Source organism: Sorex araneus, chromosome 6 (genome assembly GCF_027595985.1).
Source record: "Sorex araneus isolate mSorAra2 chromosome 6, mSorAra2.pri, whole genome shotgun sequence".
Classification (NCBI taxonomy): Eukaryota; Metazoa; Chordata; class Mammalia; order Eulipotyphla; family Soricidae; genus Sorex; species Sorex araneus.
This window is the reverse complement of record NC_073307.1, coordinates 13,321,942-13,338,519: the sequence shown is the minus strand read 5'-3', so window position 1 is coordinate 13,338,519 and position 16,578 is coordinate 13,321,942. Positions and strand designations below refer to the sequence as shown.

Genomic DNA, 16,578 nt, shown 5'->3' with positions numbered 1-16,578 from the left:
TAAGTATCCGAATTATTGGAGAAAGATCTCGTAAGCAAACAGTTGTTCCCGCGTGTACACATTTCAGAAAAATCCATTGAACTGTGCTTTTGAGACTCTTGAAAAATATTTTCAACTATTCCAGAAATTCTAAATGTGAAGAATGTGACTGAAAATGAACCAAAATCATCTTTAAACTTCATGCCAGTGAGATAACTGGGCATCCTGCTGGTCCCCGTTCAATCCCCAGCACCACATCGTCTTGTACCCCTGACCCCCCTATCATCATTAAGGAACAACACCTGGCCACGGCCTATGAGTATCCCCTGAGCACTGCTCAGTGTGGCCCCAAACTGCCCTCTGCCAAATTAGAATTTTTGTTTATTTATTTTGGGGTCATACCAGCTTTGCTCAGGGCTTACTCCTGGCACTTGGCTCAGGAGTCACTGCTGGAGGTGTTTAGGAGGATAGTTCACAGATGGGGTGCTGTGAATTGAGCCCAAGTCAGCCACATGCAAGGCAAGCAGCCCTACCAACTGTACTATATCTCCAGCCCTGCAAGTGAGAATTATTAAGCTCTATGAGAAATGGTTAGTTCTGATTAAATATCAGGTTTGTTATAGGAAGAAAACATTTGGTTCTCTGTCTTTTGTAGATATTAAAATTCCCCATCTTCTGATAGAAAATTATTTATACACATATAGAGTTAGGCCATTTAAAGTAAAGATCTGAATTCTTTGAACATTTCAGAGTTAGTGCTATATATCGCATTCTTACGAACTTAATTTTAGACATACCGTCCCTGGGACATTTGCACTAAATTTTCACAGAAATGAAAAGGTGTTTTGGTGTTCTCAGGGGAAAAGGCTCACATGGAAAATCATTTGGTTCATAGTCTACCTTTTGAGGGCTGTTAGGCTGTGGGAATGGTCTTTGAATAAGCTGAGAGGTCACTGGGCACAAAGCCAAGCTTATGAGATCAACACTGCAGGGTTTCGGTTCCAATGGTATTTTCCCCGTTATTAGGAGAGCTTTACTCTTATATGATATTTTACCTCTGGCTCTTCCTTGTGTGGTCCGCCTATGTGAGGAGGGACAGTCTTAGACTTTCCGTCAGTGACTCAGGACTTGAGCTGGGAGAGTGTCTCCAAAGACAGCGGTGACATGGTGTATGTGTGTGTGTGTGTGTGTGTGTGTGTGTGTGTACGTGTGTGTATATGTGTGTGTGCTTATAAACAACAGATATTTATTTTGCACACTTTTGGAGGCAGGGAACATCAAGATCAAGAGGCTGGCAGATTGGGTGTCTGATATAGCCCACCACAGTGGGTATAAGGCTTGTAGAGTATCCTTGGGGTTTCCTCTCTAAGGACATTATTCTCACTCCAGGTGGTGCCGGTCTCAGGATCTTATCTCCTCCAGATGGCCCTGCCTTGTAATACCTTCACATTGGTCATTAGGAATCGACAGAAGAATTTGGAAGAGCACAGTCTCTTGGTTGGTAGCATACTCTGATCTCATTGCTTTTCCTGTGTGATCGTGCATTGAGAGTCCAGGTTTTATTCCCTCCTTCCCTTGTACAGATGCTGTTCCAGGTCAGTGATGAAGTTTGAGGCTCAGAGGACTTCCTCATGGACACACCTCTACTATTCTCTTCTGAATATCCACTAACTTCTCTTTGAATAATCAGAGCCATCTAATTTTAACCCTAATTTGTCTTCATATATTTTTTTCAGTTATAACCTTTTTCAGGGCTGTGTAGATGTTCTCATCATGATAGATGAACAGTATGCATCCTGGTTTGCACTGTAAGGTAGTTACTTAGAAACTTGTGTTACTCCGATGGAATACCTGAACTTCCTCTTGTCTATCCACGGGCATGAACAAGGTCTTTGTCTTCGGAGTCCTTGAATGGTGACAGAATTGATGGTTTGTACCGTGCGGGAGGAAATCATCCACGAATTTCAGTTGGGAATGGCTTCATCTGTTTGTGAAGTGACATCTTTCTGTATGTGGAATTCGACAGTTTGGTTACTACTGTCATCATCATCATCACTGTCATCCCATTGGTCATCGATTTGCTCGAGCGGGCACCAGTAATGTTTCCATTGTGAGACTTGTTGCTATTTTTGGCATATCGAATATGCCATGGATAGCTTGCCAGCCTCCGCCATGCAGGCAAGATATTCTTGGTAGCTTGCCGGGCTCTCCGAGAGGGGCAGAGGTCGGCCCCATGCAAGGCAAATGCCCTACCTGCTATGCTATCATTCCAGCCCGGTTACTTCTGTCACTTTTAGCAAATGACTTAATCAGTAGTGCAGTTCGCAAACTACTGTATATATTCAGTGAAAAATTCTTTTTCTGAGAGCAATATCAACCAACGTTTCATTCCTTTATTTTGCTTCCCCGGGGGAAGTAAAAGTGGCATATTGAACATTCATTCCCATTTATAGAGTGGGTCGTTATCTAATTTGTCAACCACATTTTCAGGGTTTGATTTTTCCCTGCAGTTCAACTATTTCTTTTCTTTCCTTTTCTGCATTTGTATCCTGGATCCTGGGTTTAGTTCTATGTTTGAATGAAGTATTTACTAAAATACTTCAATGCCAATTAATCGTCTATATTCATTTGCTATCTGCTTTGGTGAATAATGACGGGAATTAACCAGAACTGTGGGATTGAGAGATTGTTAAGGTGCATAGGGACAGTAACTTGGGACCTGTCCTTTTATTTTTTACTTTCAAAATCCACTTTTATTCAAAAAAGAGCATCCTCTTGAAGTTTGAAAGGCCCAGATAGAAGAGAGTTAGGCCAACTGATGGGACACTCGCCTTGCGTGGAGCCAATCCGGATTTGATCCCCGGCAGCACATATTGTTCTCTAGGCACTGCCAGGAGTGATCCTGCAGCACAGAGCCAGGAGTAAGCCCCGAGCACAGCCGGGTGTGCCCCAAAGCAAACAAAAGATGACATACTAAAACACACACAGGATTCCCCTCATTGCCTTTCAGCCGCCAGAATCCACAGGCTTATCTGCAGCGGTATAAACCAAGCAACAGAAATAATTGTTGTAAGGATTTGTCAATTACATACAAAACTCTAAATAGCCGCCTCTGCTTCTGTTTGTTTCTTGCCTGTGTGTTGCTTATCAGTATTTTACAGTAGTATTTCTAGTGTTTCTACAGTATTTTCTAGAACCTTATAAAATCATAAGGCATGAATGACTAATAGTTCTCTTCAAGAATACTGTAAAAATAGCATTTATAGTTCCCTGATCTTTTAACACTTTTCTTCTAGTAATGCAGGTATTAGTCTTTCATGAGAGTAAATGTTTAACACTGGAGTGAAATTGGGCTGAAGAAATTGTACAGTGAGTGCAGTGGGGAAGGCACTTGCCTTGCATGTCGCTGGCCAGATTCGATTCCTGACATCGTGTATCCTCCCACCCCGGGCCCGCCCCAGTACCGCCTGGAGAGAATCCTGAGCACAGAGCCAGGAAGAAACCCTGCGTGCCACTGGATATGGCCTCCGAGTCAAATAGATGGACAAACAAAACAAAGTGAAGTTATAAACCCTTATCCTGTGAGACTTTTAAACCCCAGTACCCCTGGGGCCTGCATGCTTGTGGGGAATCAGGAAATTTAATCATCACTTTTCAATTTGTTGTTTGCATGCAGGGTGGACTTTTTCAGCAGGTTGATTATTTATAAACTCCACTCTGGAGGGAAACTTGAATATTAAAGTTAATGATGACCCATTATGTTTATATCACTCTAATATTTAAGAACTATGGTATAAATTAAAACCAAGAAAAGTATTTCTTAATAAAAAGTTAAGAGAAAATACTTGTGATAGATGCAACAAAATTAACAAAAGAGATTACTTACTATCAGAGGAGACATTTTAACCAATGTATACATTCATATGTACATATATGTATATATAAATATGTATTTTACATATAAGACACATCTACATATTTGTACACATATGCATATATATATATATATATGTGGATATATAGTAGCACTGCACTGTAGCACTGTCGCCCCATTGTTCATCATTTGCTCGAGTGGGTACCAGTAACGTCTTCATTGTGAGACTTTTTGTTACATTTTTGGCATATCAAATATGCCTGCTGTGCTGGCAGGATACTCTCGGTAGCTTGCTGGGCTCTCCAAGAGGGATGGAGGAACCAAATCCTGGTCGGCCACATGCAAGGCAAATGCCCTACCCACTGTGCTATTGCTATTAAAATTAAAATATGCACATCTAAAATTAAGTTTATATCTCTTGCCAGGCAAGAGATTATTGTGTTTAAACTTGAGGGGTGAATGGAGTTGTTTGTTTTCCAGACATGGAGATATATTTTATGATGAGTTTTAGATTGTTTTTAGTACTTGGTTAATAAGATAATAAGTAAACATATTGCAAGGGGAATTTAATGTATTTACTGTGACATAGTAATATTGGTCACATTTAGCTCTTTACCAATAGAATTTTTTAAGTAAAATTTTATTCAAAGAAAATGGTATTCTTTTCAGTGCATAAATGAATTCTCGTTAATGTTTCAGTCACCACTGAGAACTCAAAAAAAAACTGAGTTTCTGAATTGCTTCTTATGAACTATAAATAGATAATAGTCAATTTAATTTGGTTTTTTTTTGAAACCTCATTTTTTATAGGATCTGGTTAACACACTTTAAACCTGAAATTAGCCTATCCTGTGCTATTCATTTTGTTCTAAATAAATCTACATTTTTCTCTTGCCACATATTGCTTGCATATTTTATATTATAATTTAGAAAATTAGAATACTATTAAAGTTTAAGTGTCAATATACAAAATTACTGCCCCCCCCCACCAAAGTGCCCACAGCTTTCCCCATGGTCCTATGTCTGGTCTTCTTTGCTCGTGAAGTCAAATCTTTGAGTTCATTTTCTGGGAAGTTCTGCTTATATTTTCCTTGACCTATTTTATGGATTCTGGTCTAATATTAAGGTCTTTCATCCACTTTACTATCCACAGTGTTAAGTAGGTTTCTTCTTGTTCTCAAAGAGAGTCATGTTTTTAAAGCTAGAATTTTCTTTAAGTGACTGTGGTAGTCGCTGTGTGCCGAGGGAATGGTTCTGGCAAACAGCCCCAGCGTTTCCCTGCTTGAGGCAGCCCTGACTTCTTTCCTGTCCCTGCAGGGTTTCTGGGGGAGTTGGGTCTCCACAGGACGAGGGACCATTCAGATCAGTGACACGGGCTTCCCTGTCAGAGGGGAGAGGGCAGTGGTCCCACCATGGGCCAATCTTCCTTTCCCTTGAACATAGTTTACTTGGCTTCTAATCACATTTCATGGATTAGTCGCCTTAATAAAGTTCATCTGTTCCATACCTACCTGTGGGTTTGCGCCTCTCTCCCTGCTGGCAGGGGTGGATACATGTCTCACTCTCAAGCTGCTTGCCTTCAGAGTTAGATTAATGCTACTACGTATATTTTGTGATTTGGCTACGTTCCTATTGTATTCTAGAAATGAATTTTCCCCCTGTGGTTTATCAGGGGCCTCGTGATATCTTCTAGCCTACTTCTCCCTTTGGGAGACTTGGCAAGTTACCTGCCCACCTGGGAGAGCCTCGCAAACTCCCCATGGTGTATTCATATGCCGAAACCAGTAACAAGCTGAGTCTCATTCCCCTGACCCTGAAAGAGCCTCCAATGCGGTATCGTTGGGAAGGATGAATAGAGAGAGTCTTCTAAAATCTCAGGGTTAGGACGAATGGAGACTTACTGAGACCGCTCGAGAAATTCGACAATCAATGGGATGATGATGATAATGATGATGATGATGGTGGTGATGGTTTATCAGTTCTGTATATTGAACTCAACAGAAAATAATAATGTGGGTGAGGCTGATTCAGGGCTTTGGCAATGGAGAGTTCAGTGAGTAGATGTCTAACGTGGCACTCTTAACGTTTCTTTCTGCACCTTCATCACTTCTCTCCTACTTCCTTTTTTGGTAACTGAGTAGAGACTCACACTGTCCCCCTCTCATCTTGCCACACTAGTATAAATTGTTTTGATTGGTTTTGGGCCACACCTGGTGGTGCTCAAGGGTCACTCCTGGTAGTATACTGAGGCATCGTCACTCCTGGTGGTACTCAGGGGGTCTTATGAAGTGCTGATCTACCCGGAGTTGGATGTGTCTAGGGAAAGCACCTTATCCATTTTCTGTCTCTCAGGGACCCCAAGAATTGCTTTAAGGATGATTTCCTTTTGTGCTGATGACCACCTTGTCATTTTAACTGCATACTCACCTGCCTTCTCAGTGCAGAGAAGTGTGACTTAGCCAATTTTGTAATCTTGGCATTTTTTCCATTTTCCGCGTGCAGACTGTAGCTTGCCAACAAGTAAATAAAACCGAGTTTGAATCACAGACAAAGGCAGCTGCAATATCAAACCGCCCATGATCTCTCCTGGAGTTATATTTATTTGCACACAGTGGGGATTACTGTTACCTTGCAAAAACACATTTGCTATTTTGGAAGAGCAGTACTAAGTCTCAGAAATGTATGAGTTCATGAAATCTAACCTAAGTGATGCCTGTTCTTCAGAAGAAATAATGGGCAAGTTGTCAAAAAAGGTTGAATTTTGTGAGTAAACTTGACCTGTTGGGTATATTTGACAGCTGACACTTATGATGCCCTTGTTTTGCCGGTGCACAAGATGATGAGTATAACTTCATCTTGAGTATGTATAATTCAAATTGAGGCAATATTTAGCATGTACATTTGTGTTTATTTTAGAGTGATTGGTGTTAGTTACAACAAAAAACCTACTTCTTTACATAATATTACGAACACCAAAATTTAAATCTGTTCCATTTTTTCAAATAAATCTGTAGGTACATGTTTCTGAGATGGGAGATTTGAAAAGTAGGTACATCTTATAGGTATTTAGGCATAAGTGTTCTGGGATAGTGATAGAATCAGAACAAATTAGATTGGCATCATGAGTTTATTTTATCATAAATGTTGGCATGATAGAGAAGTAATCACATCTGATTGAATCTTACCAATGACCACATACTTTATGCTGTGCAGTTTTTGAGCAGAAGTCCCCAGTCTTACAAAGTTTTGTATTCTACTTCTCACACTGAGATCCTGTTCGATGTCCTGTTAACCTCATGTCATCCTTACTTCTGGAGGCTGAGGACTGAGAGGTAAAACAATGATCACATCAGCGTGGTTGCATGCTTCCGCCTTAGGTTCATTAACCAGCTGTCATAAGGGTGAGCTTATTTCATGTATGATTGAATCCAGCTCTGGAAAGGATAAGATTAATAAAGTCCACATCCATCATTGTATGGATGAAATAAAAGATTTCTAGAGATAAGAGACTTGCCTTGCGTGACAGAACCTGAGAGGAAGAAACCAAAAAATCAGAGCTGTCTTTGACTCCTAATTAATATTTTCCATCATATAAATAGCTCTTCTTGAGAATATTAATATCGGGTACAGATAGTCAGTGGAATGATAGCATCTCCTATGCATGAGATTGGGACAACTGAGACAATAATAAGTTCTGATCAAAAAAAATAAGTGAAATATCTTGTGAGTGGACAGAAAAAAGTAAGTTATACAGAAGATTTGCTGCGGCCCTTAAATAGAGTGGGTTATTTGGGATCTCTTTGTCCAGTACAGTTGAAGCTGTGTAGATGAACTCTTCTTTAGACATGCCAGTTCTTCTCATACTTCTAGTTCCTACCCTTAGGTGCAATATTGTCACTCTGGGAGTTGTCATGTGATCTTTACAATTTCTGTGTAATCTCTGAGTCTTAGCTTTTCCCATATGCAAAAGGTGGAGTAGATAGAGGAGATGGTACTAGAGAAGGAGGAGACAGATGCTTTTTTATCTCCTTTGTGTCTCCTACTCACGAGACGTTCCTTAAATGCTCGATATTATCAAATCCCAAGAAGAACCTTTTGAGGTAACTATTGAAAACCCTGTTTTGGAGAGAGTATCCTTTCTTGTGGATACACAGCCATTCACTGGTGTTCTTGGTGGTTTTTTTTTCCTTTTGGGTCACACCGGCAATGCACAGGGGTTACTCCTGGCTCTGCACTCAGGAATCATCCCTGGCGGTGCTCAGAGGACCATATGGGATGCTGGGAATCGAACCCAGGTCGGCCGCGTGCAAGGCAAACGTCCTACCCACTGTACTATTGCTCTAGCCCCTCACAGGTGTTCTTGGGTCCCAAGTCAAGTCTATGTGACTTCAGTGTGAAGTCTGTCTAATGATGCTTAAATTTTCACCCACGTCTCACTATTTGCATATAGGTTACTCTGCAGACTTTCTGAAGAAATACAGTAGGGGAAAACTACAGAAAACAGCAAAGCAACCTACTAATATGGAATTGTTAAGTATGCTGAACAACTTATCAGAAGTTAGTAGTAAGTTTAGAACTAGATAGACCTGGGGGGATTATTTTCATTACTATTATTATTATTGTTATCATCATCATCATCATCATCATCATCATCATCATCATCATTATCATGATTGCTTTGCAGGTGAAGTGAGCAGCTTGGAGAGATCAGGAAGATGCCCACATAGCTGTCAAGTGGCTCAGTAGATAACTTCTACTAGAATCTCAGTAGATAGATTCTAAAGCCGTAGATCTGATTTTAGAGTTGCTCTTTTCAGCATCATTGCTCTTTCTTTCCAAGCCCGGCTCTTGCTTTCACTTACAGAGACTGGGGTTCCGTGACCTGTAACCCGATTCGATTCCCGTGACAGCACTTTGCAGCCCGTTTGCTTGGGCGCCTGCTGAGCTAAGCCTGTGTTGCTGGTGTGGGATGACATTCTGATATGAAACAGCATTTTTAAATTTTGGAGAGTAAAGTTAATCGTGACCGTGAAATACAGCTATATTGATATGACTTGACTTCTATATGAATTCAGAATAGATTATTTTGGCGCCGATGAATTTGGTGGAGTCCTTGCCTCAAGACAGTGCTCGTGGTGGCCTTGCTGTAGAGCCCCACAGAAGTCGTCTTCCTGTTGAATTGTATCAACGAGTTATTCTTTCTCTGCAGAGGTGTCTGTCTTCATTATAGATGTTTGTTTGAAAATCCTGACAACTTTTTTGCTGGTTATCATGAAGGACTCTTACTTTGCAGATATGTTGAAGAAGAGTAAGTAGGTTTATGGGGCTGGAGCGATAGCACAACGGGTAGGGTGTTTGCCTTGCATGTGGCCAACCCTGGTTCGATTCCAGCGTCCCATATGGTCTCCCGAGCACCGCCAGGAGTAATCCCTGAGTGCAGAGCCAGGAGTAACCCCTGAGCATCACCGGGTGTGACCCAAAAAGAAAAAAAAAAGAGTAAGTAGGTTTAAATCTGGCTGAATTGACTGATATTCTTGGATACCTGAGTAAAAGACCCTGTAAGAATATACACACAGTAAAGACACAGATTCAGAGAGAAACAGTGTAGTTGGTAGTTTTGTTGTTTCTTTGGGTGACTCTTGTTGGTGCTAAGGCTGGGGTTACTCCTGGTGATATTTGAGGAACCATTTGTGGTGCCAGGGATTGCAAACTCCTTGCCTGCCATGGTCACTTATCTCCCTGGCCACTGCAGCGGTCGTTTTACTCATTACTAAATAGAATAGTATCTATGTGTACTTGTAGGAAAACTTCATCTTCTTGGGCTCTTTCTGGATCCTTCTCTTGCTACATAATGGCAGGTGCTGTTTCTTCCAAGCACACACAGATTGTGATTACTTCTTACCTCCTTGAACATTCCTTAGTATAACCTGCCCTCATTAATTATGGGTATTATTATAATAGTCAACCAGTGATCAGTAAATAGGAAAAATATTAATATTTTTCACTAATGAGTGTTTTCTTCTTTAGATCTGAGCATTTGGTATTTTCTCTTACTTTTTTTTTGTTTGTTTTTTGTAAAACATTGAGCAACCGTTACGAGTATTGCTTATGCTGTGGGGGACATGTGGTAATTCTCATCCGCTGCCTAAAGGAAATTATCTTCTGAGAGACCAGATATATAGTAGAGTTTCATGGACCCCATAAATCAAATCACACAAAAAAAATATATATAGAAACTATTTGCAGGTGCATGCCCAGTTGAAGTTTAGGCTTTTATGTGGAGAACATCTCATCAGAAGAACTACCTGACTTTGTAAGTTTCTAGAAGGTAGCATGGAGGAGGATGGCCCCGAGCTCCACCATGGGTAATGCTGAGGAGTTATCCCAGGGGGTATCTTCTCAATAGTACTGAAGAAGGAGCCAGTGCAGTAGTTTCGGAGCAGAAAGTGTTGATGGTTCCCTAAACAACAGGAGGCAAATTCTTTTGCAGTGCGTTAGGAATGAGAGGATGAAGTGGACTCGCTTATTGGGAGTCACATTGGTAAGCAGTCGAACCAGGTGTACTGGGGGACATGGCTGGCTCTAGATATCGAGACTTTACCAGAGCTGAGGCTGGAGATGGGGCAGTGGACACATTCAGTTATATTGGTGGGATGTATGAGGTGATGTTGAGAATGTGATTCTGTGGAGCGTGAGGGGTGCAGTTAGTGAGACCCACTATCATTTGCTCAAGGTACTCCCATTTTTAGCATTGGGGGAAATAAACCAACATGGCTTGGGAAATCTTTCCTCCGCACAGGCTCTGGTGGTCAGCTGAGGTCAGGTTCAGACAGGGGTTGGGCATTGGAGGCCCGTACCAGAGCAGTCCATTAGCATATTAGCAAGTGCAGAGAGCGTGGCTGCCAGAGATCTAGGATGGAGCCTTTCAGGCTCTTGTCGGCGGGAAGTGGGATTCAATAATATTTTAGCTGCAAGCACTTTGGCCAGCTGAAATTTATTCAAGAGCAGCATTGTTGAAACAACTTTGTGTTGGGCGTTTGATACATTTTTTTGAGAGGGAGAAAGAGAAGAAAAATTTTAACCACTGGCTAACAGTAAGAACAACAATAATAGCTCTGTATCGTGCCATGTGCTTGTTGGATGACTGAGAGCAACTGGGCTGCTCTTGGATCTTTGGGTGGTGAGGCCGCACGCAGGGCTTACTTGTGACTCTGTGCCCAGGGCACTTCTGGCGGTGCCCAGGCACCAGACATGGAGGCAGGGATCAAAATTGAGGTTGGTTATGGGCAAGGCAAGCAAGGGTCTTCCCTCTTGTACTTGCTCTCCAGCCCAGCCTTACTTTGAATTCTCACATTTGTCCTAGAAGATAAGATCGTTCTTTTCTACATTTCACTGATGAGGAAACTAACTGGTGGTGAGAGAGATGAAGCTGTCTGCTCAGCTGCATGGCCGACCATGTACCAATGCAGGAAGAAACTTTGAACTAGAGACAGCGTGAAGCCTGTATTCTTAGTCATGGGGCATTACTGCCTCATGGTATCGACTAACTGCATCTATTAATGGACTAGCAGAAGGCTATAAACAAAAGGACTTGCGTTTCTCTCTACTTAGAAACAATACTTTTGTTGATATATCTTTCCTCTGGGGAGATAATATGTGTATTTACATATACTGATTATGCAGCTTTTTCTATAAAGATTACTGGATGAATCTTTTAAAGCAAATGGTCAGCATTAAATTTCTTCCAACTTACATGGGGCATTCTGATTATTGAGTCTTTTTGACATTACAAATAGCTCACATAGAAGTGGCGAGCTGAGGATGGTGAATAAATAAGATGATGCAAAGTGAAGCACACACTGCACTGTAGCACTGTCGTCCCATGGTTCATCGATTTGCTCGAGTGGGCGCCAGTAACATCTCCATTGTGAAACTTCTTGTTACTGTTTTTGGCATTCCGAATACACCATGGGTAGCTTGCCAGGCTCTGCTGTGCGGGCCGGATACCCTCCGTAGCTTGCTGGGCTCTCCGAGTGGGGCACAGGAATCAACCCAGGTCGGCCGCTTGCAAGGCAAACGCTCTACCTGCTGTGCTATCGCTCCAGCCCACTGGAAACACACACAGAACAAAAAAAAGTCAAAACAAAAAATCTAATGCAAGAGATGAATGACAGTGGTGAGTAAAATCACTGATGTTCGCCCTGAGCCAGCCTAGTTCTGTGAAGACTAACAGCTGAGGAATATATTTATTTTAGCAACTCATGATGTTGAGCAGCCCTCATGGCCAAGTGCTGGCAACCAATCCACCTGGAGCCAGTGACTGGAACCAGACAGTACCCAGCCCCCTTGGCAGACTCAGGAAAGCCACTGATCCCTAAGACGGAAATGCCGGGAGGGATTCTGTTCTGGAGAATAAGCCACAGTCAGTGACCAGAATTGACCTCTGCCATAGGGAGGTTAATTTCAGGGTCACAACATTAAGTCAGCTCTAAAGACAGAGCAGAAGGTCACAGCCAGGCTCATGGCAACAGGACCAGGACGACAATGCTGAGTCCTAGATTCTTGGTCTCATGTGCTTGAGAAGAGTCTGGGGGGGATGTGGCCCAGGAGAACCTTGGAGATTAGCAACCGGCAGTTTCCAACAAGCTGAAGTTTTGAAGGAGAATCATACCAGAAAGAGCTACCAGGTGATGGGGCTGGAGCGATAGCACAGCGGGGAGGGCGTTTGCCTTGCACGCGGCCGACCCCAGTTCGATTCCCAGCATCCCATATGGTCCCCTGGGCACCGCCAGGGGTAATTCCTGAGTGCAGAGCCAGGAGTAACCCCTGTGCACTGCCAGGTGTGACCCAAAAAGCAAAAAAAAAAAAAAATGGTACCAGGTGATTCAGTTGTTGAGATGTAGATAGACAAAGAAGGGATTTGAAAGAAAATTTCTTAAAACTATTTTGATAGCCAATCAAAAAGGAGGAGACTGTTGGTATGGACAGTGGGAGGAACAAAAGGGCTGTACACTACTTACCTGAACACCTCCATTAAATAAGTGGATTGGCATAATGTATTTAACACTGTTCCTCTTGTCATATTTTGGCACACAGACAAAACATGTTTGTCCCTGAAGGGCTAGAGTGCTGCCATTACTTTCATTAAATTTTTAACTAGTTGCAATAATATGATTGACAAGAAACACATATTTGGTCATGCAGTTGACTGAATTATTTTTTTTAGATATCTTAAGTGGTCCATACTTCTCAGAGAGCTCGGCAAGCCACCGAGAGTATCCCGCCTGCACAGCAGAGCCTGGCAAGCTCCCCGTGGCATATTCAATATGCCCAAAACAGTAAGGATAGGTCTCATTCCCTTGACCCTGAAAGAGCCTCCAATTGTTGGGAAAGATGAGTAAGCAGAGGCTGCTAAAATCTCAGGGCTGAGTGTAATAGAGACGTCACTGGTGCCCGCTCGAGTAAATCGACAAACAACGGGATGACAGTGATACAGTGATCTTAGATGGTTACCCACAGTTCATGGTTCGCAGCTCCCAGAAGCTGGAGCATTTCCTGCATATCCAAGGACTGACTGTGTTCCTTGTGACATCATTGAGATCATTTGGGAAAACATCTGAGGATTGGCTGATTGTTGGAGGCACCCTGGGTCAAGGATTGATTTTTTTTTTTTTTTTTTTGCTTTTTGGGTCACACCTGACGATGCACAGGGGTTACTCCTGGCTCTGCACTCAGGAAGCACCCCTGGCCGTGCTCAGGGGACCATATGGGATGCTGGGATTTGAACCCGGGTCGGCCGCGTGCAAGGCAAACGCCCTACTCGCTGTGCTATCGCTCCAGCCCCAAGGATTGATTTTTGATTCGTCCCTTGATTTCCTGCAGGGAGAGAGGGACCAGTGGCCAGTGAGCCAATTAAGCTGGCCAATAGAAGGAATCTTCTAGAAACCCTTCTAAGGTTTGGTGCATTTGGGGTGAGCTAGAGGAGCTTTGGGAGGCTAGCACGCCAGAAGAGGGTATGGGGGCTCTGTGCCCCCCTTTCTCCTTCCCTTGCCCCATGCATCTCTTCCTCTTGGATGTGCCTATGAAATACCCTTTGCAACTACTAGTGACCTAGTAAGTAGATGAGTTTCCTGAGTTCCAGGAGCCTCTGTGGCCAATTAACATAAGTTGCGGTGGCTACTGGGACTCTCTGATCTCTAGTCCCTCAGAAGCACAGGGGACAGCGTCTCACCCAGTGTCTGTGCGCTGGCTCGGATGCCCGCATACCGCCTCAAGTGACAGCCTCCGTTGTCTTGGAGATGAGCTTTAGCCCCGTGGAATCTATCGGATCTCTGGGTGCATGGTGGCAGGATGGACGGGAGTGAATTCTCAGCCGCTGGCCGGTGTCCAGGCCCTGCTAGTGGATGTGGGGAAGCCGGTCCTCCACACGTTCACGTTCAGATTGCTCTCCGGACACCTACACAACCAGTTTATTAAAAAAACTCCTTTTATCACCGAGCCCTTAAGCAGGCATGCTCTGTCTTATTGCAGTTCGTGTTATCGTGTTTTTAAAATGAAAAATTATCTTAGAGCTATGAAGGCCATCACAAAATGAATGACTAATGTGCAGCAAAGCCGTCCCAATTAACTTTCTTGGATATTGATCAGATAAGCCTTGAGATTTATGGTTGCATTCTGAAATTTTTATTAGACGAGGCCTTTGTTGCTTTGGGTGACTCTTTGGAAGTGCTTCCCAAACACCGATAAGTACCCCTCTGAGTTTTCTTCAAAAAGACACTTCCCTGACGGAGGGTATATGTTGTTCTCTGTCTTTATTGTGCTCACAGCTGTATAGAAGCTAATTCGGTGTTCTTAATCAAAAGTCACCCTCTCTGTCTGAAGGTATGAAATGAAGAACGCTTCTAACAACGTGCTAACTAGTCAAGGAACTTCCTTTTACTAATTGCAGCTAATAGAGTTGCTGTGGATGTTTATGCTTGCGTTTGAAGGAAAAAGCATCATTTTCGTTTCTTCCATAAAATCAGAGTTATCTGTTGTTGGGGGAAAATAAAAAGTAAACTGAACTCGAACAGTCCTGAGCATCGACTACCCTGTCTCTCACTCTCCACCTGAGCGTTTTTATGGGCCCTCTGCTTGTTTCTGCGGCTGTAGATACATCAATCACACATTCCTCTCCCCCGTCCCGCACCTCCTCTGCCGGGACATAAGGCCTGTGGTGGAGCCAAAGGAGGAAGCTTTGTTCTGTGTCCTGTGCTTTATTGAATTTCACTCCTGGTGGAACTCATTGTCCTTTCCTCCCCTCGCCCACCACGAAGGGTCAATAAATCCAGGCTCTGCTTTTGCTCCTCTTTATCCGCCGGCAGCCGAACCAGGGGCCCGCCCAGAACAAACCTCAACTATGTAAAAGAGCAGTTCTGGGTGTTTCTCCGGGGGCACCGCCAGCCACGAAGCCCCACTTGTGGCTTCCCTGGTGATTGGCCCCGGGCCCAGAGGGGCTTTTGTGCTGGTGGATTCGAAGTGTGAAGTTTCCGGGGGTGTCCTCGAAGGCCTCCCCCCACTTGTAGCCACCGGAGCTTGAGACCTTCAGGGCTTTTGTTATTGATTGTTTTAGCCCTGATTAGCACTTGCTGGAGTTTGATTAGAAGTGTTGGTATTTGGAGGGTGGGTCTTGTTTTCTGTCCTTTAGCGGGAGTGTCCAGGGCCCCTGTGTCCAGCTCAGAGCCCTCCAGGGGGCTAGGCCAGCCATTAGGAAATTCCAGGACCAGTTTTAGGGGAAGGTGGCTGTAGGTGACCGAAATCCCTCTGGTTTGGGTTGTAACTTCAGAGTATTTTCTTCCTTCCTATCTCACACCCAGTGTTCATGCTAATGAAACCCTGAGTAACTCATTACTTTCTCTCTGTGCTGGTGACCCCATTTCTTTACCTGCGACTTCTCTACCACCTGGGGGGGGGTGTACAGGCCCAGTGAATGATGCAAAAGTCACTGTAACGTTTAAAATATTTATCATTCTTTCATCGGATAAGTAAGAATCTTGCTGTTCTGAACTCTGTACTTTGTTTGCTAAGTATATTAGCCATCTCGGTAATATTCTTTGCTCAGAATATTAGCCTTTTTTTTTTCATGTCCGGATGAATTGGAGAGTCTAAAACGTACTGCTGCCTTTTCCTGGGTACCTGGTACTTAGTGTCTCTCAAAAGGATTTCTTTAGGACTGTCAGACACAAGCCATCTGTTCACCATTTTCTAAAGACTCACTGAGCTAAATGTGACAAACAATGGCATATATTTCTTTCATAATTTTGTCTCAGGAAGGAGAAAACATCTTCTACTTGGCCGTTGAGGACATAGAAACGGACACCGAGCTTCTGATCGGCTACCTGGACAGCGACCCAGAGGCCGAGGAGGACGACCAGCACTTCATGACAGTGATCGATGAAGAGGACACTGAAAATCCTGAGGAACAAGTGACAGCCGGCAGCAGAGGTATCACCATGAGACTGTGAGACTGATGGTTCTGGAAGTACAGTTGCAAGTGTGGCTGGATTAGCGTCGCACAGTCTGAGGCGCTTAGCACAGCCAAGTGAGGTGTGCAGTTACTGCTCTCCGGTACAGCCAAGTGAGGTGTGCAGTTACTGCTCTCCGGTGGGGCCCAGCTGGGGGCCAGGTACCGGCAGCAAGACGGTGCATATGGAGCAGTCCTGGGACCCGCAGGACCTGTCCGTGGT

At 43.5% G+C, this 16,578-nt stretch overlaps 1 protein-coding gene across 1 annotated transcript in view; it reads left to right on the top strand.

Moving 5' to 3' along the window:
• The window catches only part of PRDM5 (PR/SET domain 5), a 173,195-nt gene that overhangs the window by 52,496 nt on the left and 104,121 nt on the right, over positions 1-16,578 (top strand). The window contains exon 4 of the mRNA XM_055142408.1: positions 16,162-16,336. Within this exon, the coding sequence (XP_054998383.1) occupies positions 16,162-16,336 (175 nt within the window). The remainder of the gene's footprint in view (positions 1-16,161; positions 16,337-16,578) is intronic.